Source organism: Pteropus alecto, unplaced genomic scaffold, assembly GCF_000325575.1.
Source record: "Pteropus alecto unplaced genomic scaffold, ASM32557v1 scaffold44, whole genome shotgun sequence".
NCBI classification, from domain to species: Eukaryota; Metazoa; Chordata; class Mammalia; order Chiroptera; family Pteropodidae; genus Pteropus; species Pteropus alecto.
In genome coordinates, this window is record NW_006436812.1 from 3,503,914 (window position 1) to 3,528,880 (window position 24,967).

At 48.9% G+C, this 24,967-nt stretch overlaps 2 protein-coding genes across 6 annotated transcripts in view; one reads left to right on the forward strand and one right to left on the reverse strand.

Moving 5' to 3' along the window:
* The window catches only part of CUNH16orf96 (chromosome unknown C16orf96 homolog), a 46,547-nt gene extending 44,830 nt beyond the window's left edge, over positions 1–1,717 (reverse strand). The window contains exon 1 of the mRNA XM_006914179.2: positions 1,598–1,717. The gene's annotated coding sequence lies outside the window, so the exon portion shown is untranslated. The remainder of the gene's footprint in view (positions 1–1,597) is intronic.
* Positions 1,552–24,543, forward strand: CDIP1 (cell death inducing p53 target 1). Of its 5 annotated transcripts, XM_025048284.1 has the most exons (7): positions 1,916–2,010; positions 6,700–6,783; positions 6,881–7,023; positions 21,671–21,775; positions 21,910–22,065; positions 22,846–23,119; positions 23,238–24,543. In XM_025048284.1, the coding sequence occupies exons 4-7, from the start codon at positions 21,691–21,693 to the stop codon at positions 23,347–23,349; spliced, it is 627 nt and encodes a 208-aa protein (XP_024904052.1). In that variant the 5' UTR covers positions 1,916–2,010; positions 6,700–6,783; positions 6,881–7,023; positions 21,671–21,690; the 3' UTR covers positions 23,350–24,543. The 5 variants fall into 5 exon arrangements, with proteins under 5 accessions (XP_015446582.1, XP_006913923.1, XP_006913924.1 ...); XM_015591096.2 differs by lacking the exons at positions 1,916–2,010; positions 6,700–6,783; positions 6,881–7,023 and adding exons at positions 1,552–1,673; positions 18,860–19,088; XM_015591095.2 differs by lacking the exons at positions 6,700–6,783; positions 6,881–7,023 and adding an exon at positions 18,860–19,088 and having other exon boundaries at positions 1,920–2,010.
* The last annotated feature ends 424 nt before the right edge of the window (positions 24,544–24,967 follow it).

Here is a 24,967-nt window from a genome sequence, read left to right on the forward strand (position 1 = left end):
TGCCTCCTATGTCTATAAGATCCTCATCTTTCCCCACTCTCTACCCTCCCATTCCATACCCTATAACCCAGCCATAAAAAACTGCTTGCATTTCCCCAGAGACACTATGCATGTTATTTCTCCAGGACTTTGCATAAATAGTTCTCACTGCTTAGAGTGCCCTTCCCCACAAAACCCTTACACATTCTTCGAGTCCCAACTTCAGTGTCCCTCTCCTGTCTGAAGCTTCCTTCCTCTAGATACTCCCTCCTCAACCTCTCAAAGCACTTTGTTTTGAAGTCTTCAACGCAAGCTATTATATTAGTCTTCCTAGCCGGCCTGTGTGCACTTTCAGAACAAAGATTGGGCTTTATTCCATTCTGCATATTTCCAGGCCTAGAACAAGATTTTGCTTAGTTGAATGAGCAATTGAATAAATGTTCTATATCTGCACTGTCCAATATGGTAGCCATGAGCCACATGTGGCTATTGAGCCTTTGAAATGTAGCTGGTTCAAATTATGTACTATAAGTGTAAAAAGCACACTGGATTTCAAAGACTTAGTTTGGGAAAAAAATATATTTTTGATAATTTTTTATATTGATTAAATATTTGAACATTTTGCATAATTGGGTTAAATTAAATATATTAGTAAAATTAATCTCACCTGTTTCTTTTTACTTTTAAAAACGTGGACAGTAAAAAAATTTAAGTTATATATGTGCTGGTCTCCTCGCCTCCTAATTGCTGCTCTTGTTCTAAACCATTCTCCACATAGCAATCAGAATCATTCTTTAAAATGTCAATCGAATCACAAACAGTTGAGTCTCATTATTAGTGGTTACGGTTTATAAATTTGCCACAAACACTGAATTAGCGAATACTGAACCAAATGCTCTTTGGGAAATACAGGGTAAGGTTCCTGCCAGCCTCTGGTCATACTTGCATCAACCTATACATAACCATGTTTTATGAGGGTTTCTATTTAAAGACACCTGTTTAATATATATTACTGTCTCAGTAACATTGAACTCAATATAACGCATGCCTACACAAAGCGTATTTAACACACACATTTTCTCTGTAAGCCTTCTTGCACGTAGGAACACCAATTAACACTTCAGTACTATGCTTGGGAGCCATTTTAAGCAGCAAAATCACCAACCAAAAAGCCTGAGAAAAATCGCTAAACATACACAAAAAAGACATTTGCTTCAAGTATTAGAGCTTAAAAACTAAGTTATAGTGTTGCCTTACTAATCTCAGCCTGGACCCTACACATGAGGTGACAAAAATCATTCCCAGTCTGTGCATGTCTATAGAACGTACAGTGCCTAAAATCAAATGCAGCCAGAGGAAGCTTCCTCTGATGGATGCCCGGGTGCTGGCATCGACAGAAAGAAGAATTAATAGGGTCCTTCCTCTGTCCTCCAGTCACTCCCTCACTCACTAAAGAGGCCCTTGGCCCTCCCACGTGCTTCCTGCGGGCGAAGCACCTGCGTTAGTCCTGACGTCACGAGGGCTTGGCACGTGCAGCCCCAGCCCCGCCCCCGAGCTGACCTCATGGCTCCGCCCCTCCCCGTGACGCCACAAGCCTCGGCCGTGTTCCCAAGCCTACCTGGCTCCTTCTGACAGACGCGCGAAGACGAGCTGCAGAGGTGGCCGTCCCGGCTGCTGCGACTGCTGCAGAAACGGTGAGTTGCCTCGGAAACGGTGGTCACCTCCGCCATTCGAGTCGTTTTCCTGGATACCCCCGGTGTACACTCGCGCCCCTCGGGGAGAAGGGATGACCTCGGACCGCAGAACTCCCTCCCCGCTCGCGGCCCTCGCGCGCTGCGTGTTGGGCACTGTAGTCCTCATAGTCCGCAGATTGCGTCTCCGGCGCACGAACGGACTACATTTCCCAGTGGCCTTTGGGCTGGGGGGGCGGTGTGCGCGTAAGCCCCGAGGGGCAGAGGGTCTGGTCATCGGAGTACCTGGTCCCCGGCTGGTCTCGGCGTTAGCTCGGCCTCAGGCGCCCTGCCTCTGGAGGTAAAGGGACCCCGGGGGCGGCGCAGCGGGTCCGTCGCGTGCTCTCTGGACGCTGATGCGGTCCAGAGCGGCCTTCGTGGTTTTGACGTTGAACAGTTGCTGGGTTGGCCGGCCACCCGTGGGGCTGCAGTAACTGCTTAGCAAGGCTCGGTGCCTCAGGGGCTGCCGGCCTGCTCCTCGGGATCCCGGTAATAACAGCTCCCACATCTTCTGTGGGGAAGGTTGGGAAAATACTATGTCCAGTTTTACGCGGAGCTGTTTTCTGAAGGAAAGGGGATTGGAAGGTGGGTCCCAGCGACAAAGAAGCCCGTGCTAAGCTCCATGGTGACCTTGGCAGGCCCGAGAGGCCCCTGCGCGGCACTCCCTCCCCGCCAGTCCTAGCTCGCCACATCAGTAAATCCGTGCGCCAGCTCTTGGACGCACGCGCCAGGGCCAGGTGGGGAGGCAGTGACCTGGCCTGGCTTAGGGCCCATTCTCCTGCCATCCAGGACCTTCGTGTAGTTGAACTCACGGTGTCATGTGAGCCCAGTTTTGGGTACTTGACTTGTTTATAGGGGTGTGTTTCTGTTTTCCTTTAAATGTTCCCAGAAGGCCTCTCAACAGGTGTCAGGTAAGGAGCAGGGATCAGTAAGTTTCTCCAAGTGTGGGCCTAAGATCCTCTGCATCAGAATCACCGGGGCCCTTGTTAAAAGAGCCAGTTCGTGGGGCCTACTCCTAGGGATCTCAATTCAGCAGTTATGGGATGTTAGAGAGTGCAGGACTCTCTGTTTAATAAGTTCCCCAGATAATACTCAAACACACTTGGGGTTGAGAACCTCAGGCCTAGTGTGAGGAGAATGGAGAACCTCGGGCATAGCATTTATACCAATTTTGCATGTATTCTGGGGCCTGCTGCTTGGCAAGGCAGTGCCTAGGCAATGTGTATTGGCACATTGTTTCTTCCCTGAGAACTGATCTAAGGATTGGGAAAGGCATGCCAGCTCTGCCTTTCCCTCTGCCCCAATATTTAATTATGAAAAATTTCAGTCACACAGAAAAGTTGAAGAAATTTTGCAGTGAATACCCATAGAATACCACCTAGAGTGTACATTTTACTATATTTTATCGTAAATCTATCCAGTAGTCCATCTTATTTTTTGTTTATGTGTGTCAGAGTCAGTTGCAAATATCAGTCTAGTTTCTTCCCAAGTAGTTAATCATGCATATAATTAAATATAGCCTTAGAATTCTTCTTGCTTATTATTTAAGTAACATAAGCTCTGGGTATTTGAAAGCCTACCTGTCCCCCATCCCTGAAGAGCTGCAGGTTTTTCTGTAGGATGGGTCTGCGGAACCAGGAAAGAGCTTTACATGGGCTCTTAACAAAGATTTGAAAACAGCAGGCCATGGTTCTAGAATCACCCGAAGAGCAGAAAAATGGAATGTGTGGCATAGAATAATACTTCAAGGACGAAATTGTTTTGAAGGAGAGCTCATGGAGTGTGCCCTGATGGCCAGGTTGTCCCATCAGATCACATTGGCAGTAATTGATTTACCATCAGCTTGCCCACTTCGAAGCTGCTGGTTTGGTAAGTTTTCTAAAGCTCTAGGGGAACATAGCCCAGTTGAAAGCTTTGGGTTCTTTGGGCCCAGGTATTTTGTTCCATAGCACAGACACCAACCTCTAATCTTCTTCAGTTGTCTGAGAGGGAGAGAAGAGACAGTCCTGTGAAAATTCATCTCTACTTTCAGAAACATTTTTACTCATAGAGCACACAGGGACGTCTGGCAGTTAAAGTTATGGCATCTTATATTGATGTTTCTGTCCTTACATGGAGGAAGGCAGTTGTGCTGGTGAGAAGGCACCATGCAGTGAGAGCTCTCGCAGAAAATGTTGGTCCTTAGGCAATGGCGGCGTGAGGTTTATTGTGCCTCCACGAGGGGACTTGGAAATAGAGTGCACAGAATGGAAATATGCCGATTTCCAGGACCCCACAAAGGGCTTCTGTTTCCTCATCTCTGCAGTCAGAATTCTACCAGATTCTCCCTGAGAAGTAGTAGAGGCCACATTGCAATTTAGTGCTGTAGAGGAGAGGGGTCACTGAGCTGGGGCCTGGGGCAAAGCCTCTCTTCCTGAGAGAGCCACCCACCCAGGGATACGCAGGTCTGGTCACCCCCGAGCCAGCAGACCCACCACCTCTTCTGCTCTGTGAGTCAGCAGGCTCTGGTGATAATGGTGGGGTCCTGGAACCAGAACTGCCGGGACTTGGCAGACCATACTGGAGGCCTTCTGTTCCTTCCAAGCTGTGCGACAGACATTTGCCCTCCCAGAGGCTCATTTGCTATGTCTGTGATAGGTGAAAAGCAACACCCAGCCAAATGAAGACTGTATCCCCTCTAAGTGCTGAAAAGATTAGGGTCCCCTAATGTTAGATAAAGTACAAAACCATGCAATGCAGGATAAAGAAGTCCAATGACATTCTGATTCTTTCCATGAAAGCAGTTATGATGTTGTCATAGACAAGGGAAGCGGCTATTGAAGTAACACCTTTTAACTTACTTGTGTCTTTCCACAATGCCAGGTTTATTGAGTGGAACTTCAGATAACCCAGTCAGGTACCCACGCAGATTAACGCATGACACCCAGAGGGGAAGTACAGAGTCTTATATGATAGAGCGAAGAGATGAAAGTCCTTAGCATCTCCAAAGCGAGCTTTGTTGACTGGTGGCGTGGAGCACAACTGTCCATGATGCTCTTGGATTAGGCTTGAGCGTCATCTATCTGAGGTGTTCAGCTTACAAGGGTGGGATGCTTATGCTTATCGGCCTTTGCAGCTGGGGGCTTATCTGGGGCAATCGTGGCTAGTGTTTCTGTAGTTTTGAGTGTTCCAGTTACACCCTAAGGGCTTTCTCATTATGTGATAGTTGACATTCCTGCCATGGCTCCCATGGAATTCATTTTGTAAAGTCCAAAAAGTCCTTATGCTCTATACAGATGTTTTTGTAATGTTGGATAATTTTTTCAGAAGACATTTCTTGTCACCTTTTTCAGTGCTCCTGTAGGTGCTGTGAGTCCCTACATGGTCTGTCTACTGGGTGATCCAGCACCATTTATTTTTACCAGAGGGAGGTGTCATGAGGGTCCAGCAAAAACCAAATGTGCTAGATACATATTGTGTTCGATAAGTATCGATTCAGTCTGAACTTAGGGGGACCCAGATGCTGTAGGGTCCGCACCTCCAGTGTCTGCGTCTTTCTTTCAAGGAAAATGATAGAGAAGCATGGAAGGGTTTCCCTGGTGGGGTGGGGGTGGGGGGCTCTGAGGAGAGTCCTAACTGCTTATTAATTCAGGAAGTGAAGTGGTTGTCTTAGTTCTAATTAACATAAAGAGCAGTAGCCTTCCAAGTTGGGGAAACAGCAGAGAATGAAATTTCTTATGCAGTGTGTGCCCTTTGTGTGTGCTTTGTACCCACCTGGCAGCACTCTCTCCTGGGTTCTGTCATCACAGAGCCCTGGGAGGTAGCACAGGCATGCAGCAGCCAGAGCTACTAAGTGACTTGCCCAAGGCTGCCAAATAATGGAGAGCAGGGCTCCAGGCCCAGCTCTCCTGAAACAGCAGGAGCTGAGGGAAATGTGGGCTCTCCCAGCCCTGTTGCGAAAACTCTATGGAGTTGATCGTGACTCAAGAAAGGAGTTGGAAAAGTACTGTCTGGATTTTTGGCCATGAACACAGGCACTTTCATCAAGAAGTATGGACTATATTTCAGCTGAGGCTGTGTTCTGGCCCAATGGCTGTGTGGGGTGGGCATTCGGGTTAGGAATAGCATAGGAAGCCTAGTTAATTTAACCTCAAGCCTCATGGACTCTCTTTTATTCAACAGACCTGTGCCTGGTGCTGAGCAGGGCCCCAGGGATACAAGTAGGAAAGTCCCAGTGTTTTCTAGTGGGTGAGAAGAATGAGGGACAAAACATTCCTTGGCGGGGAATTACAGGAAAGGCTCAGGTTTGCTGGAAAGGAGGTGGGAGAGTGTTTGGAAATGGAGGGAAGGATCTGTGGAGAGGTCCATTGGTGGAGGTATGGCTAGGTTTGGTTTGTCTGGAGAGGGGAGCGTTACAGTCTGGGGTAGCTAAAGTATAGTGTGGTAGATCTGGAACACAGGGCCAAGTTCAAACTTTTCTCCTTATACCTGACCAGTAGATGAGATAGTGGATCTGAGGGCTTTTTGAGCCATGGCATTAATAGTACTTGCTGACAAGGTCAAGATTTAAGGTACAGAGAAAAGTCCGGAAGGCCTCTCAGACATCCATCTTAGTGACTGGGCTACTGATCACTGAAACACGGCCCACAAGATGGAAGAGAGCTCCTGCCTAGGAGTAGCAGCCAGATTGTGTTCCCCATGATGTGCTACCCGGGGCTGTAGAGAGACTGGTCCCAAATACCGACCCTGCCCTCCAGGAGCTGCCGGTCTGCCTGGGGAGGCCGGGCCCTTGACCACAACTGTCTGTCTCCCCTCTGCTCTTAGTGGCTCTGTTGGCCCAGACATGGAACCCCTCCCTGCCTGCCTCCCTGCAGAGCCTAAGTAGGGCCCACCCAGGCCCTGAGACCTCTCTAGTGCCCTACACTCAGACTGGCTTCTCTCACCTGGATTACCTGCCGTTGTGGATTCTCACTTGGGTTTTGCTGAGTATCTCTTTTAAATTCTTCTCAAGAGTGAGCTGGCTTCCCAGCTGGATCTTCAGCAACCTGAGAGCCAGGACCACAGATGAGTCATGGAATGTCAGCTGAATTAAAAGGTCAAGAATCTTAAATCTTTTCAAATAGGTAATCACTTGAAAGAAATAACAAATTTGGGTAGTGTTGGCTCTGCTGAATAAAACTGGTTTATCCTAGAACTGGAAGACTTCTGTGCTGCTCCAAGCAAAAGACCTCACATGGTCATGTGACCACCTCAGCATTCAGACACCACCCCCTTCTCATACGCTATGCTGCCTGAGGCTCAGGCCACAGTGTCCATCTCTAATAGACAAGCTCAGGTAACCTGCGTGTTTACTTGCTTTACCTGGGGAGCATGGGGGCCATACCAGGACCCAGTTCCTGTAGCCCCAATCCAGTGGCCAAAAAGAAGCCATGCCTGCTGCACATGGAGGCTAGGTGCTGTAGAGACCCCACCTCTAGCAGTTGCCTATTGATATCAGAACTTTGGAGGACCCATATTAGTATACCAGGCACAATGCAGGAGGTGACAAGCCATGGGACACCCCAATCTCTCAGGCCCTCATCTCACTCAGAGTAAAGGTGGATGTCCTTCAGTAGCTGAGGACCTGGCCTGTCTTCCTGCACCTCCCACCAAGCCTCCCTGCCCTCAGCTCCTCCAACTCTCTGGGCACGCACTCTGCCCAACCCCCAGGCTGTTTGGGCACACTCCAGGCCTCTGCACTTGGACTTTCTTTGCCTGGACCTTTCCACAGCTGTGCACGTGGCTCACTCCCTACCTCTGTCCCATTTTTGCCTGACTCTTCCCTGCTCTGAGAAACACTCTCTGCTTAAAAGAGCAGCTGGCAGCACTCCCTTCCCTACCATTTGTTTCTCCATGGCAAATAGCACTATCTGACAGTACTGTGTATTTGACCTCTTGCTGTGTTTTACAGTCCCCACCCCATTTAAGCTCCATTAAAGCAGATATTGGTGAAGTCCCAAGGCGTAGGGACCATGGTCTCTGTGCTCTGTCGCCGCCCTCCAAGTGCGGGGAATAGTTTTGAATGCAAAATTGAAGTCCCAAGTGAACAGTCAGTGATTACGTTCTATAGTCAGCTGGTCTTACCCCGGAGAGTCCTCGAGTGGCTCATGAGCTCAGAGGCACTGACATTTCCCCTGAGGAGACAGCACTTGCACTCCCGTGGGTTCCATTCTCCCAAGCCCTGCCCGCACCCAGAGAAAAGCAGGGGGTGGGGCAGCTCACTTCAGTGTTTCTTTTTGTTCTGGGTATATGAAATCCATATAAACTCACTCAATGGAATTCCACTGTGCGAAGCACTTTGTTGGGACTGTAAAATCCCGCTCAAGCATATTTTGAAAAACATTTTGGTGAATGTGTGAGAAAAGAGGGCAGAAACAGGTGCAGTGGCAGGGCACTGGGCATGAGTCAGGGCCCCTCCTGCCAGGGAGCAGCTAAAATATTTGAAGGCTAAATGAATGTCAGCTGACACTTTGGACTTCGTGATCTCTAATGACGTTTCCGACCTAAAAGGTAGTTTCCTAATGCATGAATCATAGAGAAATATGCACATGGCCAAAAATACGGCAGCCCCAGATACAACATGAGCTCCTACTTTCCCAAGGAGTAGATCCTGAATAGTTCTTCTGTCTCACTGGCAGGTGTAAACTCTTCAGGTTAGATGTCCATTTAGAGTGATATGAATTTAGTTCATCTTCCATATAGTATTTCATGTAACATAATTTAAAATACTGATTAGATTTGTTCCCCACTCACATTTCCCAGAGCACTTTTATTACCACTGTTCCCTCTCACCTTTGTGGACATTGTGTCCTTGTTAGGGATGCCAGCCAGATATGATTTTCATTGTAGGTCGGCTGGGCGTCCCCAGCTACAGGGATGCATCTACTAGACTTCTACTTTGTTTTTTTCGTTGGTCCTGTGATAGAATCTACTTTTGAGCTCTTTAAAAAGATGTTTATAGCAACATCCAACCGTTGCAACTGTGGCGTCTCATGCCAGGAATAATTATCTGCTACATGTCTACTGGTTTTTGGCTTTTTTATTCTGACTCATTTCATCCAGGTGACCTCTAGAAGCATGCCACACTGGTGCTAAAGTTACTGCAACTAATGGTCTTCACCCAGCAGTACTTTAAAATTATTGAGAGAATGCTCTGTAATGTGAGGGTTTGGAATGATGCAAAGACACTACCCTCATTGTTTTGAGGGAAAATGTCGGTGGCGGGGGGTGGCTCTGGAATATATACAGGAGCTCTGAGCCTGGGAAGGCAGAAAGGCAAAGCCATTCTCTTGGGAGCATAGAGATTTGCTCTCCGCCATGGACTGGGGGGACTCCGGCAAGGCCCAGCCACAGGCTGAGCTCTTCCCTGGGTCAGCAAGACCCACAGGCATTTGTGTCTGAAATAAAATTTCCAGCTGGGTGGCTGGGACTGTGTGATGGCCACATTGGCTGCACTTAAGGGCCTCATGCTTTTTCCTGCATCAGGATGGTATGTCTTGATCTCAGATAACTGACTAAAATAGTTACCCCAGACTTGTTTTGTGTCATTTCCACAAAGGCAGAGGTAAGGCTTTTTTCCTTTCCAGGCTCCATTTTGAATTCCTAAGTGATGGTTCCTTAGACTCGCTGTATTTCTAAAATTAGTTGGCCTTTTATTTACGAAGTCCCGCCTTTTATTTACGAAGTCCCGCCTATCCAACAGGTGCAGATGACTTGTTTATTCACCACTGAGTGCAGCCATATGTGTTTTTCCACTTGTTGCTCTTCATTCCTTCCTATCTGTACTTCCTCCTTCTGTGCCAACCAGTAGAATGTGCAGAACCAAGCTTCTGAGCCCAGTGCTGCCTGGAAGGCAGCCCCAAGGTCTGGAGGAGATCTCTCGGTGACAGGTCAAAGGCCCGGGCTGTATTCCAGGTGCTGGCTCCAGCTAGTGGCCTCGGGCTAGCCCTGTAACCTCATCAGTCTCAGTTTTAGCATGTGTCTCTTGGGATTTTCTTATCTGCCAGGTGTGACCTCCTACTGGCTCTCCAGACAGGGTCTCCAAGGCTAGAACTACCTTGGATGACTTTAATGTTCCATCTTGACAGGTCTAGTCCCTCGGTTTTATTGGAACACTGAGAGGTGACCTGGTATAAAGAACTGACTCATGCAACCAAACTCATCGTCAGCTTATGAAAAGAAAACTAGCAAACAGCCCAGTGCTCCTTGGAGCATTTCTTTTCCTATGGGCAAAACTAGATAATAGAGGCATCTTTCTGCACTAGGGAGGAATATTCATGAACTTAGCACAATTATGAGAATTTTGAGGAAGAAACCAGTCTAAGGAGCTGCCCACCCTAGAAAAACCAGAAACTACACATAAATGTTTCTATATGTGTGTTTATATATAAAATCCCACTATCCAGAGAAAACCACCCTTAACATTAGGTGTGTAATATGCAGTTGACCCTTGGACAATGGGGGCGGGTAGGGGTACCAACCTCCTGCACAGTCAGAAATCCACATGTAACTTTTGACTCCCCTAAAATTTAGCTACTAATAGCCTTACCAATACCATAGTCGATTAACACATTTTGTATGTTTTATATATTATATGCTGTGTTCTTACAATAAAATAATCTAGGAAATGTTAAGAAAATCATAAAAGAAAACAATTTACAGTACTTATTGAAAAATGTATAAGTGGACCCTCACAGTTCAAACCCAGAGTTCAACTGTATATGTAAATAAACACCTTTTAAGTAGAATCTTACTATGCATACTGCTTTTACATTCTTCCTTCGCTTAGTGCCATATCAAGACCATTTTTCTACGTCAATTAAAATAAATCTATATTATTTTGGCAGCAGAAACCAAATACGATTACATTGTATAGGTAAACCAGGTGGAAATCCAGTCCCTTTGGTTGAACATTAAGACATTGATTCATAAAAACATTTTTGCATGTGAATTCTTTGCTCATGTGTTCATTTATCTCTAGGACAAATGCCTCAAAATGGAATTGCATCAAAAAGAATGTACAGGTAACAACTGTCCTCTAGATAAGTCATACTACTAACCTGCTCTGCTGCGGCTCATGTGCTGTTGACACTGTCACGGGGAGTCAGAGTGATTTACCAAGGCTTTGACAAGAACACAGCGTGATGTAAATTGTACAGTTATTGTCATGATCATCACATCATCATCTTACTACTTTTTAGTTTAGAACCATTCTTTGAGTCCTATCTTCCTTTTGATTTTCTTTCTGATTAAGAGCAACCAATGTATTTTTTTCTTTTTCCGTGTATTTCTTTTTTTATGCTCTGCTGTGTTTCTATAAATACAAGTAACACGAACAGTTATTTATGTTTATTGAACACTATGTGACAGGCTACAAGCTACATGCTCTTCATACACAACCTCATTTATGCCTCATCACAACTCTGTGGGTCAGGAGCTGCTGCTGCTGTTTCACAGATGAGAAAACAGACGCTGGAAAGTTAGGTGGCCAGATGGCTGGCATGGCACTGAATGCCTGGGCACAAGGGAGGATTCTGCCCTTCCAGCTTAGCTGTGACATCAGAGTTAAGCCTCCCCATGGTAGGGCACAGATGATGGCATTTGGGGCCATTGGCTTAGGCTGATGTATTAGATCCATTGAGCTGTGATACTGATCAGGGAGGAACAGAAAGGCTGGGTGGGAGGAGGGCAAACAGATGTGAAAACCAGATCTGTTTTCTGGTCCTCTCCCTGTCTTGTTTTGAAGTATTTAGAATTCCCAAGGCATCAGTTACACCCTTGTTCAAGTGTAAAAATAAATGGTTCACAGCCACTGGTGATGCTGAGGAAGGGATTGTCTCTCTCATCCTGCCTCCGTCAGGAAGGACAATGGAAAATGGGCCACTAGTGCTACAGTGCTAGAACTTGGCAGCCTGAGGGCCTGTGCAGCGAGTCACTGGCCTCTGCCTGTGCAGAGGCGGGTGAGCTTGAGAAAGCCAAGTTATTGGGAGGTCTATAATGGGAGTTTTTAAGTTGTGGACCAGTTGTTTCTTTACCACTGTCCCCCGTCCCCTCCTTTGCCTGCTGGTCTCATTAACTCCACCTCCTCTTCATGGCTTGCTTGGAGAGACCTTCCCTACTCCCAGAATGGTTCCGATCTTTCTGTACTTTAACAGTCCCCTAGACTTTTCTGTATCCCATCAGTCACACTTTGTAATCAGGTTTGGGGTTTTTTGATGTGATTATTAACACCTGTCTCTCTCACTTGATTGTAAGCTTCTGGAAGGCAGGGACCATTCCTCTCACTCCCTGCCTCTTCCGCAGTCTGTATCCTGCACAAAGTCAGTGTTACACAACTATCAACATGAACAGACTGTTGGTTATAACTAGAGGAAGCTCTGTTCTCCCTCTGAGGGCCTCTGTTAAGTGGCCTTCACGCAAACTGTACTTAAGCCCGGCCCAGGGGACTCAGGGGAACAGGACAGTATGTGGCATTGCCCAGGGAGTCAGCAGCCATTCCTGGCAAATTAGTACCCCAGTTGTAAGGACACTTCACACTGCATGGTCCTTTGTGGCTTATCCATATTCATGTCTCAATTCTCATACAGCCTCCAAGGTGGGCAGGCGGGGTGTGGACAGTGAAGTCATGTGTGGGCCAGGCTTCCTGGAAGGGATCTGTCCCACTCAGGCCTGCACACTCAGCATGGGCTGAGTGTGCTCTCCTTATCCTGTCCTCTGTGTGGCTCTAGAGACCCAGGGGACCCAGCAAGGTGTTTGGTTTCCCTCTGGGCCTCTGCTCCTCTTGGAGCAGTGGGTGCCTCCTTTGTTCAGCAGATGGGAGCTGCCTTTCAGTTTCCCCAGCAAAGCCCAAAGGCCTGCTCCTGGCCAGAAGCCTGGAGCCTGATTCCTGGGGACAGAGGATCCCTTCTGAAGCCAGCTGGCATCCTTGTGCCATGGCTGCAGGGAAGGGTAAGCCCTTCTGGGTAAGTCGGCCCTGGGAAACGCAGCCCTGCAGAAGGCTGCTGTCAGTGTCTCAGGTAGATGCGCGGGGTTTGTGGGCAGAGTGCCCTTCTCGAAACATTACTGACCTTGGAGCTCCAAGACAGCCGTCGCCTGAAAGGAGCAATGGCCCTGTACGGTTGCTGGTGTCTCTTCCTTTCCAAGAGTTGTCTCGGGAGCCCCACAGAACACGTGGCCTCCACTTGGCTGAACTCTGCTGGGCTAGCCACGCAGGCTGGGTTTGATTACAAGTCCCCCGGGATCCTATGGGACATGCACACAAAGATCCCTTCTGTTGTGGGAGCAGTAGCTGCCCTGGCAAAGGCACTAGTGCCTGTCATTTTCCTTCCTGTTGGAAGTTGTTCACCATAAACGATGACCATACGTGCTGTTATTCAGTGTTCTTGTGTGCTAGGCCCTGAGCTGATGCTCTGGGCATTCTGCATACACTGCTTATTGTAAACCTTGCTGCAACCCTGAGAGGTAGGCATGATCACCCCATTTACAAATGAGGACACTAAGGCTCAGTGAGGTCACACAAAGTGGTGGAGCTGGGTCTGAACTAGCCTGATGCTTCCTTTAAAGCCCTGTGCATTACAGCAAGCATCCCTGGGTGCTTGGTGTGGCAGTGGCGACCTCAGGGACTCACCAGGACAGTCCACTCTCAGTCTCAGGGCTCTCGGTCCCTCTGCCTGCAGGTACCCCATTATGGTCTAGGCGGGTTCCTTTAGCACACGGGTTCTTGAAAGGTGAAGTGCAGTTTCCTGGAGGCTTCCTGAGACTTTCCAGGCACTGAAGGTCTCAGAACTATTTTTATAACAACACAAAGACATTCCATTTCCATTTTCCCTTGTGTTGGCCTCCACATTGGTGTCAGAGCCGCTGGGAGTGAAACTACTGTGGGCTGAGCTCACTCAAGGCAGTGGCACCAAGCTGTGCTAGTCATTGTAATTGTGTTCACCACACACACATGCCAGTTTCATTTAAAAAAAACAGTAAAAATTAACTTTATTAAATCTTGACCGTTGAGTACTTATCTTTTTAATATTCCATATAATGAAATGTGAGGCACACAGAAAGGACACGCAAGTTAAGTGTGATGCCAGCCTTAAGGGAGAGCACATGTATCAGTTGTTTGAGTTGTGAGCTGAACCAGCTTTTTTGTGGCGCTCCATATTAAAGGAACAACTGGCACACATATCCTGGTTATTCAGACTCAGGGATTTAGCAGACATTTTCTTGAAAATGAACAAAGTAAGCCTGCTACTTCAAGGAAAACAACCAGCCTTTTTGTTTTTGTATGTGTTGCTAATGATAGATTTGTTCTATTGGTTGCCAATGATAAAATTTGAGCTTTCAGATGAAAAGTAGAATTTTGGAAATCTGGTATCTGCCACTGTGAGCCTGACAGCTTCCAGATAAAGATTTTTCTGATGAGGTTGGTGGTGATACTAATAATGTGAATTTTTTAAGGGGGGCTGTTACATAATGAGGTGTCAGCATTGCTAGATCTACATAATTGGGGCTCGTAATTGGGAACTAGTATTTTCCAAAGACCTGTACATGCTGGTACAAACTCATGCATGTGTAAAAGTTTCATTATAATGCAAGGAAAACCAATAAATTTTAATGTAATAGAGTCAGAAGAATTCATCATTAAGGATTCAGGGTCCACATTGCAACTAACTTTTAAGAAACTACCAGTTGTCAAATTTGGGTACAGTATCAAAGAATATCCACAATTATCTGAAAAGACAATTCACATGCTCCTCCTTTTTTTACCTACTTATTTGTGGGAGGCTGGATTTTCCTTACCTACTTCAACCAAAACTACATATCACAACAGATTGACTAGAGAAGCAGATATGAGTCCAGCTGTCTTCTCTTATGCCAGACCTTAAAAAGGTTTGCAAAAATGTAAACCAAGGCCAGCCTTCTCATTAAATGTTTCAGAAAGGAGTTATTTAAAAAAGTTATTTATGTTAACATATAATGAATTTATTATTGTTATGTTTAATGAATTTTAATACTTTTAAATTCTTCATTTTTGATTTCTGATATGGTAAATGCTGATAGATATAGCCCACAGAACAAATTCTTTTTGGAGTCCTCAATCATTGAGTGTGAAGGGGGTCCTGAGACCAAAAGGTTTGAAAACTGCTACTCTAGCAGACCCTGAGGGAAGCTGATGTCAGAAAGTCCTTCTTCTCAGCACCAGTCCTCAGTCCTCCAGAAGCACCACTCATGTACAGTTGGGTCTCAGCTTCAAACTGCCCCTCCCTACCCTCTAGACTGGGCCTTCCTCCAGAAGCGGGTGTTGGTGTCTTTCCATGACAGGTCCTGTCTGGAGTGAAACAGACCACAGGAGGACAGAGTTGGCACCCCCATGGCAGTGTGCAGGACAGTTTAGACTGCAGAATTGAGTCTGCAGCCGTGGCTGTGGCCAGTGAGGAGCATATCCCGCTGGCGTGGGCCCAGGCCCTCCCAGCTCCCATGGGGAGCCTGCCTAGGCTGCCTTAAGCTGCCAATTGGCCTGGCTTTGGCCCTGGATCAACAGCAGCACTCTCTACAGTGAGTGATGAATAATTGGGAGCAGAGCAAAACTCCAGAGGTGTTAACCAGGGCCCAGAGGTCTGTGCTTTGAACTCTCCTCTGGGAAATGGGGAGACCCAGAGGAGAGCAGCTGAAATCAGGCACTGGGAGGTAGAGACCCTGTCCCCCCTCCCTCTGTCCGTCACCAGGAATCAAAACTGCCCATCATCGACCTGTCCTGAAATTGTGTTCGAGAGGCAAGTGGGGTCTTGGGTTTTTGCTGGCCATCCTGGCTCCACATTGGAAGACTGCGTCCTTTCCTTGGAACTGTCACATTCCTCAGTGGCTGCTTAGTGTGTTGGATAGAGACAGGGCCTGGGATCAGTGGAATTGGAGTTGGGGTAGAGGATGGGTAATGAGGCAGTTTTGCCTGGTTTCACGTCCCCATACCTTAAAACCCACAGCAGGCATCTCAGAATGTCATTTTCATCCTCAAAGCTGAGAAAACCCTCACCAGGCCCCTCTCTGCTCATCTGGAGAAGACATAGGAGCTGTTCTGTGTATGTGAGGCCTGATTAGTCTCTGTGATGTGGCTGTCGGCAGAGCTGTGTGAGAGGGAGAAGGGAGGGGCTAAAGTTGGGCTTCTAACATTGGAGTGCAGAGCAGAAGTTTTCACTCTGGAACGGACCAGCACTGAGCACCAAGCAGGCCCAGACTCCTTAGTGGTTGCTGATCCAACCCAAACAGCAGGTGGCACTCGGGGTACCACTGGGCTATGGGGGGAAGCTGGGGAGTAGTTTTGCAGACAGTGCTTGGCTCTGTGCCTGGGAGAACTTTGTCTTGCCCACCGGGAGTCCCCAGTGCCTGTGCCCTTGGGATGGTGAGATGAGACTGCAGTGGGGAGCGGGCAGGTGGTAGGTCCAGAGACACACGTGGAGACAGGCTTCATTTCATTTTAGGGTGACTGGAATAAGTCCCTACTACATAAAAGCACAGTGGGTGCTAAGCTGTGTTGGTTGTGGGTGCAGGGGCCAAATTAGGCCTCATGTTGCCCCATTCTATCCCCCCATGGACCAAGGGGCATGTGTAGGGTCCCAAAGACCACTTACGGCTTTCCTCTTATGTACACACCACCCCACTGTCCTTTGGGGCTCCTCTGAGTCAGTTTCCAGCTCTTCACCCTGTGACCCTCTCCATCCTAAGGTTTATCTTGATGCCCTCAAGGACCCAGGCCTGTGATGTGAATTACAGTGAACAACATTGAGAGGTGGAGGCTCACGGTGTGTACCTGAGTCCCTCACGGCGCCTTCTCAGGTGTCTTGAGCCTTCTGACACATCAGCTGCTCGCCCCACGCTGCCTCCCTGCCCTGGCAAAGGTCAGGACTGTTCCTTCCAGGCCGGGCCTCAACCTGAAAATGCAATCAAGAGATGTCGATCTTTGTCAGATCCTCGAGGTCCTTGTGACAGGGTGCCACCCAGTAACCCAGCCTCTGTCCTGCACACATTTTCAGAGTGACTCTGTCTCCGAAGGGCCAGTGGCTTCTAAAGTAGGAGCTGTTGGGGCTGGGGCAGTGGCACACAGCTTTTATCCAGTGCTGAGTGGGAAATTCCCCAGCACCCGTAAAACTGCCTGAAAACAGGTGAACAGGAATTGAAAGCTCAGAGGAATTCCTTGAGAACACCTAAAACTGACTGCAAGGTTGTGTGACCCTGGGCATGTAACAGCTGGGTCGGCTTTCTCTAAAATGGAGGTGTCAACCAGACTGCCCGTAGGCTAGTCTGAGGACTGAGTTTGTACTTGTTTGACCCATAGCAGTCACCCAGGGAATGTTACCAGGTTCTGACAGAGATGACAGATTACCACTCTCCTTTCTCAGTAATGTCTTGGACTTCTGCAATCCCGCAAGACTTGGAAGAGAAGTGTGTTCCTGAAATATACTGCCTTCTCCACCTGTATCGGGTGTGACTGCTGCTGCACCTCACTGGGCGTCAGACAAGTGTGCCAGTGCTCTTACACAAGGACTTCATTTAAGGCTTCCTTCTCATTCATTCCACGTGCTTCAGCTCACTGAGAACACCTCTGCCCCTTCGTTCATGGATGAGTTAGGACAAGCTAGGGGCTCATGAAACCTGCAGCGGGGTGGAGTCTGAGCCCCGGAGTCCTGGGGCCCAGTCTTTGTGCCCTCACACCTGTGTGCCACTGGGGGTCAGCACAGCACTGGCTGGTCTGCTGCTGAGTGGTCAGCTGGATCTCTAACTGTGGTCTGAGAGAATTTATTGTATTTTATTATTATTTTGACTGGATAATAAATGCACAAAATCCAGAGGGTGTTAAGGAGTCTACTGTATAAAGTGCTCTGGACCCCAGAGGAGCTCCTGTTCTGTTTAATGGTAAACTTGTGAAGATTTTCAAACAGTCCTCTATTTCTTCACAATTCATTGCTACAAGATCCAAACAGGAGGCTGAGAGGCCTGTCTTGGATTTCCAGGGCTGCAAGTTGACTTTATTGAGCTCCCCAGGACCCCAGGCCTCACTATCCTCTGCTGGGAACTGCAAACCCACCAGTCTTGCAGCCCCTTCCTTAGCCTCTCATAACCCATGCACCAGCACCTGCCCAATAGTGAAGTTGCTGGGGCTGAAATCTCGATGCTACAGTTGTATTTGTAGCTTAATTTATATGTGTGTGTTTTTATTGGAAAGCTGTTTGGCTTTTGGACACGTGACTTTTGAAAAAGATTGTACTCTTGCATTTTTTCTTCCCCTTGATGATGGAAGTTTGTGGGAATGCATGTTTGGTTTTATATTCAGAGGCACTGGAGGAACTGAGCTTTGAATTCAGGAAATCTTGATGAGCTATTTTTTGGAAACGTCTTTCTTTCATACTGAAGGCCCCCCTGCCCTCCCCACCTTATACACACACACACACAGTTCAGGAAGATGGCCGGAGGATGGGTGTGAATGTGGAGGGAAGGGGAGGAGAGGGAGAGGAGCAGCAGGGCCCTGCTGCCCAAGGGATTGGGCAGAAGAGGCTCTGGTGCATGTGGTCAGCACCTGGGGTAGAAGCGTCCCTGTGTGCATTCCAGGCGTCCCTGTGTGGCCTGCGGTAGGTATGTGAGGATGGCTCAGGGTTGGCTGGTCACCAAGGGAGACCTGCGCCCCGTGTGCAGGGCTTGTACCATCATTTTGATGGTGTAATTCCAGAAGTAGAATTCTTGTGCTCTGGGAGACTACAGAATTAGATCTAATGATTTTGATGAAAAGGCAGGCCACGCCTGCATCCTTAGAGGTGGTGCCTGGTGCGTGCACACGTGTGTGCACGTGTGCCCATACTCTGGAGGTGGAAGGCTTGGAACACCCAGACTACTTCCTCCTTCTGAGAACCTGAAGGTGCTCAAAAGTCTCACCAAGCACAATGCAGCTCTTCCCTACTGAGAGCATCCCAGGGCCTGGTCGGTTCCCTGGGAGCCATGCATGGTGCCACCCCAGAGGCATCCCATCCATGTGGGTGGATGGGATTTTGTGGCAGGTGCCAGCCCATGTTCCAATAGACTCAGCATGTTAGTGTTTTCCACATACATGATGAGTCAAGCCTCTTAAAGAAGGCTCCTTTTTCTCCCATTAGGAGGATGCCTGATGGGCCAGCAATGGCTCCTGTCTGTAAAGAGACCTTCTGTGAAGTCCTCTAGAGGCTTTGCTGCTCCCTGTTCTTGATCCTGTGCTGTTGGAATTCACCTCCGGTGGGATGTGAGGGGTCGGAGAGACACTCAGGATCCTAGACTCAGCTCTGCCTCTAAAATGCCACGTGACTTTGGACAAGTCCCATCTTTTTTTGGCCTCCATGTCTTCAAAGGGTAAACATAAGCAGCAACTCATAAGAGTGGGCATATACTCTGCAAATACTCAGGAAGATGTACTGCTTCATGGTGGTCAAAGAAAAAAAGTAACCAGGTTTCATATTAATGTTACAAATCCTGATAGCAGTATTCAAAGTTTGCACTGTAAATTGGTATCATCCTTCACAAAAGGCATAAAATGTCCATACCCTTTGACCTAATAATCTCACTTCTGGCAAGTTTAGTCCAAAGAAATAGTCCAAGAAATGGAAGGAGCATTAGGCAAGAATGTCCCCTGTTTTTAATAAAAGTAACAAGTACCATTCTAACTGCCTTAATAGGGGTTGGTCAAGTAAACAGTGGTGGGTCCATTTTAGGGAATATTAAAATTGATGGTCATGGACTCCTGCAAGATGGCAGAAATATATGTGACACATGTTAAAAGGGTTTAAAATTGTTATGACAGGAGCTATATAAAAATATAGGTGGCTGTGCATGCAGATTGGCAGAGACTGCATTAGGATAAGACTGGGCAATTTTGTTTTCTTATTGACATATATATTGACATATAATCATATACCATACAACTTGTCTGTTTAAAATGTGCAATTCAATGGTTTTTAGGATATTCACAGAACTGTGCAACCATCATTACAGTAAGTTTCAGGACATATTTATTACCCCAAAAGGAAACCCTGCACTCGCCATTATTTGCCTCCTCCCCACCAAGCCCCTGGCGACCAGTAATATGCTTTCCATCTCTAGATCCGCCTGTACTGGATGTTTTATATAAGGAATCATAAAATATGTGGTCCTTTGTGTCTGGCTTCTTTCACTGAGCATGTTTTCAAGTTTCATCCAGGTCGTAGCATGTGTTAGTACTTCATTCCTTCTCATGGCCGAATATTCCACTGTATGGATATATCCAGTTTGTTTATCCATTTATCGGTTGACGGACGTGACTTATTTACACTCGGGCTATTTCGAATAGTGCTGCTATGAACATTTGTGGGCAAGTTTTTCTGCAGTTTTCAGTTCTCTTCAGTATATATGTAGGAGTGGAATTACTGGATCATGTGGTGCTCTCTCCACAGCAGGTGCACCATTTTTACACTCCTGCCCCAGCACTGCGAAGGTTCCATTTTCTGTACATAATACTTGTCTTTTTCATTTTAGCCATCCTAGCGGGTATGAAATAGTACCTTGTGGTTTCAATTTGCATTTCCCTTTTGGCTAATAATGTTCAGACTCTTTTTATGTGCTTATTGGGCATTTATCTTTGGAGAAATGTCTACTTAGATCCTTTGCCCGTTTTTTAATTGAATTGTCTTTTTGTTAATGAGTTAGAAGAGTTCTTTATATATTCTAAATACAAATCCTTTAGCAGATACATGGTTTGTAAAAATTTTCTTCCATTCTTACAAGCTGTCTTCACTTTCTTGATAGTGTCCTTTAAAGCAGTCTTAAATTTTGATGAAATCGAATTTATCTTTGTCTTTTGCTGCTTGGACTTGACCACTCTGGCCCTGCCACTGATTTCTTAAATTTAATATTTAAACTTGCTGATTCCAGGCTCCCTTTACCCTGCAGGATTACTTGGGGTCCCCCATCCGTATGGTTCTGAACGTAACTCCGGTGGGCTCTGGGAGGGAGCTACACTAGGGTAGTTGCTTTCACTGTGTACCTTTTGTACTGTTTAGACTCTAAACAAGTGCTCAGTGAACCTTGCGAAGGAAATGTGGAAAAGTGTTTGTTTCACTTAATATCATCTTCCTTCCCCACCCCATCCACTTTAACACAACAAAGAAGGGCAGAGACACCACCGTGCACAGCTGGCTCTGAGAGCCGCTACTCTAAGAGCTGGTCTGAGCCTGGTGGGGGAGAGAATGCAGGAGACCAGCCATGGCCCAGGGAGAGAGCAGCCTTGAGAAGAGGGAGCTACGCGGGTAGGTACAGCAGTGGTGCTGTACTGGGCAGCAGAGGGGTTGGGGAGACCAGGTGAATGAGGGAGGGGAGTTTGACTTCCTGGAGGCCAGGTACCCAAGCCCCACCCAGTCCTGGTGCATGGCCCCTGCCCCAGTGCGGAAGGAGCTACATGTTGTTCTTGCCCTGAAACAGCTCCCCGGGGCCCTTTGTGTCTGTCCAGGCCAGCACTGGAAGGAGCCTTACCTGCCTTCCAACTCTCAGAATCTGGGATTTGAGGTAAAATGTCTCCCAGATCCCCTCCCATCAGTAGGCCAGTGCCCCGGCACGGAGACTGGCCCAGTGTTCCCTGGGTGTTAGGAGGGGACCAGTGCCCAAGCTGCCCTGGGGAGCTCTAGATTAGGTTCTGGAGCTACTGGGGTAGGGGGGCTCACCTCACTGGCTTCATGTCCTCCTTAATGACTCAGTTCTGTCATCCTTGTTGGGCTGCCCTTGTCTTCTGGCTTTCACACAGGAAGTTCAGGTGACTGCTGAGGTTAGTAGTTTCTTGAGATATGGAACATGGTGACTCCCTGAGGATTGTCACGCACCTTGTGCAGCAGGTTCTCAACACAGATCAGTGCCCACCTGGCAGTAGCAGGGCTGGGAGCATTAATTCATTTCTGTTTTCCTTCCAGGTCCAGGAGGAGCCTAGAAGATGTCTAACGACCCACCCCCTCCTTATCCTGGGGGCCCCACAGCCCCCCTTCTAGAAGATAAAAGTGGAGCCCCACCCACCCCAGGTAGTATTCGGTGCACCCTGGTCCTGACCTTGTCCCTTGTCCATCTCAGCTGCTAGAAGCTGGTGCCTGGAGCAGCTCTCCCACCAGCAGTGTGGCCGGGTCCCTCTGAGCATCCTCTCTCTGCCTCTATCCAGGCAGTACCTCCCCAGCTGTGATGCAGCCTCCACCGGGCACGTCACTGCCCCCTGCAGACATTGGCCCCCCACCCTACGAGCCACTGGACCACTCAGTGCCCCAACCTGGCTTCATCCCCCCACATGTGAATGCAGATGGCTCCTACATGCCTCCAGGTAAGTTGGAAGGGATCAATCCCAGGGGAGCACAGGGCTGCTCAGCCCAATAGGCTGTCATCCAGCCTTTTGTTCTGTCTGCGAGGGTGTTTTACTGTACGGGCAGCGGGGCTGATGGTGCTTATGGAAAGTGGACATGGGAAGGTGTCATAGAATAGGCGCTGCTGCGCAGGTGCTGTGGACAAGCCAGAGGAGCCCAGGGCCCTACCAGGAGGAAGGCTGGCTCCTGGGAAGGCCCCATAGGCACAGTGGCAGGCTCTGTGGATTCATGACCACTCCCCGCCAGAAACCTGAGGCCATGGTGAAGGCCTGGGCACCTGTCCACCCAGCAGCTCTTCAGAGCGACCACTCAGGCCAGAGAAGGGCCAGGGCTCCTGCACAGGTAGGTGGGCCCAGGTCAGGTGGGCCAGGTGGCACTGCAGTGCAGGATCTGAATCTGTTGGGGAGGAGAGCCCTATGTGCAAGGGAGGAACTGGTGAGCAGTGAGGCTTTCCCTCCTGAGGTCCTTGAGCACAGCGCCCAGTCCCATGTATAACAGGCAAGGGAGTAAACGCTTCAAGCTGAGGGGAGAGTGGGCCTTGTTACCAGTTCTCTACCATGGTCCCCATGGGGCGGGCAGGGATAAAGAAGAGCTAAAAGAATGTATGGTTACCTTGGCCTAGGGGCCTGGTCCCTTAGGCCTCAACTGTGTCCTGGGGCCTTGGGGCTTTGTGCTTACCTCTCATGTGGGACAGGAGGCAAACCAGTGATTTGTCTGCTCCATCTTCTATGCCGTTCCAGGTTTCTACCCTCCTCCAGGCCCCCACCCTCCCATGGGCTACTACCCGCCGGGGCCTTACCCACCAGGGCCCTATCCTGGCCCTGGGGGCCACACTGCTACGGTCCTGGTCCCTTCGGGGGCTGCCACCACAGTGACAGTGCTACAGGGAGAGATCTTTGAGGGTGCACCTGTACAGACAGTGTGTCCCCACTGCCAGCAGGCCATCACCACCAAGATCTCCTACGAGATTGGCCTAATGAACTTCGTGCTGGGTTTCTTCTGCTGCTTCATGGGGTAGGTGGTACAAGTGCTCGGGGGGTGGGGGCTGCGCCTGCCCACCATCCAGCTGGAGTAGACCTGGTGCCCTCGGCACCTCTTCAGGCCTCCCCGTCTCTCCCCATCTCTGATTCAGGTGTGATCTGGGCTGCTGCTTGATCCCTTGCCTCATCAACGACTTCAAGGATGTGACGCACACGTGCCCCAGCTGCAAAGCCTACATCTACACGTACAAGCGTCTGTGCTAACGGAGCCAGGACTGGACTCCCCACTGTCAGTCTGGCCCCACGTGCTTTGCTCCCCATGCTCAGTGGCTCGTGTCCCCACTCCCATTTGGGGGTGGAAGCCATTCCACCGGTCCCCTGGAAGTCTTGTCCTCTTTGCCTTGCCCTTCCCTGAACATCTGACTCTTCTGGCAAAAATTCTGTTAGATTTAAGGCCAAGGGTCAGCGAGTATCAGGGAGTTGGCACTGGGCTTGTGTGTTGCTGGTTTTGTGATCAGGAAGATAAGCTGGGAAGGGTCTTCCTGCTGGGGTCTCACTCCTCCAGTTCTGTATGAGGTACAGGTTTGGTCCTGATTTTCCCGGGACCAAAAGCAGCCCAAGCAGTGGCTAGTTTCCCAGACCTAGGCCTGCAGTGGGGCTGTGCCTGATCTGCTGGGCTGAGAGCGGAAGAGTGAATCCAAGCAGGGCAGGGTCAGAAAGCCAGGGTTTGTTTTTGGGGTGCTAGAGGCGGGCATGACGATCAGAAGAAACGACTTTGGCCCTCGGAACTCTCAGGAACTCAACACCTTGTCCAAGTGCCCAGGAGCCACCTGGAGTAAGGTAGAGAGGTCAGCACAACTGCAGGTCATGGGTAAGTTATTGGGCCCTGGCTCACGCAGAAGGCACTTGCCTCTGTCCCCTGCCTAGCTCCCTTTCTGGCCATGCCTCTATGAACCTGTCTTTGCTGAGGCTAGGAGGAATGCCCAAGAACTCAACCCCTCTGTACCATGTCCTTGCTGTGTGTGTGGGCATGACCTGTGCCTGGTGTGTCCCAGCTGGGACCAGAGATGGCAGATAGGGCCCTGTGGGCACACTCAAATTTGCAGTGCTCTCTCCATGGACCCTCTTCCCGGTGAACACCGGGCCCTTTACCCTGGCCGACTTGCTGTCACTGTACAGCTGCAGCACTGGACTAGGGACAAGGAAGGAGCAACTACAAGTGGCAGAAGTGCCCTGGTGTATGCCAGCCCTGCCCTGGGCTTGAGGCCACACTATTTTCTGAATGGTCTGTCTGTGAACTTGCTCCCATGGACTGCTTTACCCTGCCGCCGCCCTTCTCCCCTGGTCGCACTGCCACTGCATGGCCTCCTTCCTGTCACTGTGAATCGTGGCCAGTCTGTTTGTAGTTTCTCATTAAATGGGCCCTTTCACTCCTCTGCTCTGGGCCTCTGCTCTGTTGCCTGGCTTCCTTCATTTGCAAGGGAAAGCGGGTGGCACTATAGGTAGTCTAGGGACAGGGTCCAGTCCTCAGGGTTTCGTGCAAGTGCTGACTACCTGGGGACAACACTGACATTTCAGTACCTAATTCAACCAACCCAGAGTACGGTGTGGAAGAGCCCTGGCATTCCAGCTGTGACTGGGCCAGGGCATGTGTTGGCTTCCCAGTGCTGTAAGGTCACCTTACTATCTCTGCTACTGGTTTCACCTATGAGAATATATAAGCTGGAGCCCCCAGCTCGAGCTCAAGGAGACAGGTACCTCTGCTCCCTTAAGCAAGAAAGAGCCACTGGGGGTAAGACTTCTGGGGAGCAGGCAGGTTCTGGGCTGGCTCTGCCCCTACCCCTCCTATGAATTGTGACGGTGGGTAGGCTTGGTCATTAGT

Coding starts and splice junctions, on each gene's coding strand:
- CDIP1 (XM_015591096.2), top strand. CDS start 21,691: ATGTCTAACGACCCACCCCCTCCTTATCCTGGGGGCCCCACAGCCCCC. Junction 21,776..21,909: donor TGGAGCCCCACCCACCCCAG/GTAGTATTCGGT, acceptor GCCTCTATCCAG/GCAGTACCTCCCCAGCTGTG. Junction 22,066..22,845: donor TGGCTCCTACATGCCTCCAG/GTAAGTTGGAAG, acceptor ATGCCGTTCCAG/GTTTCTACCCTCCTCCAGGC.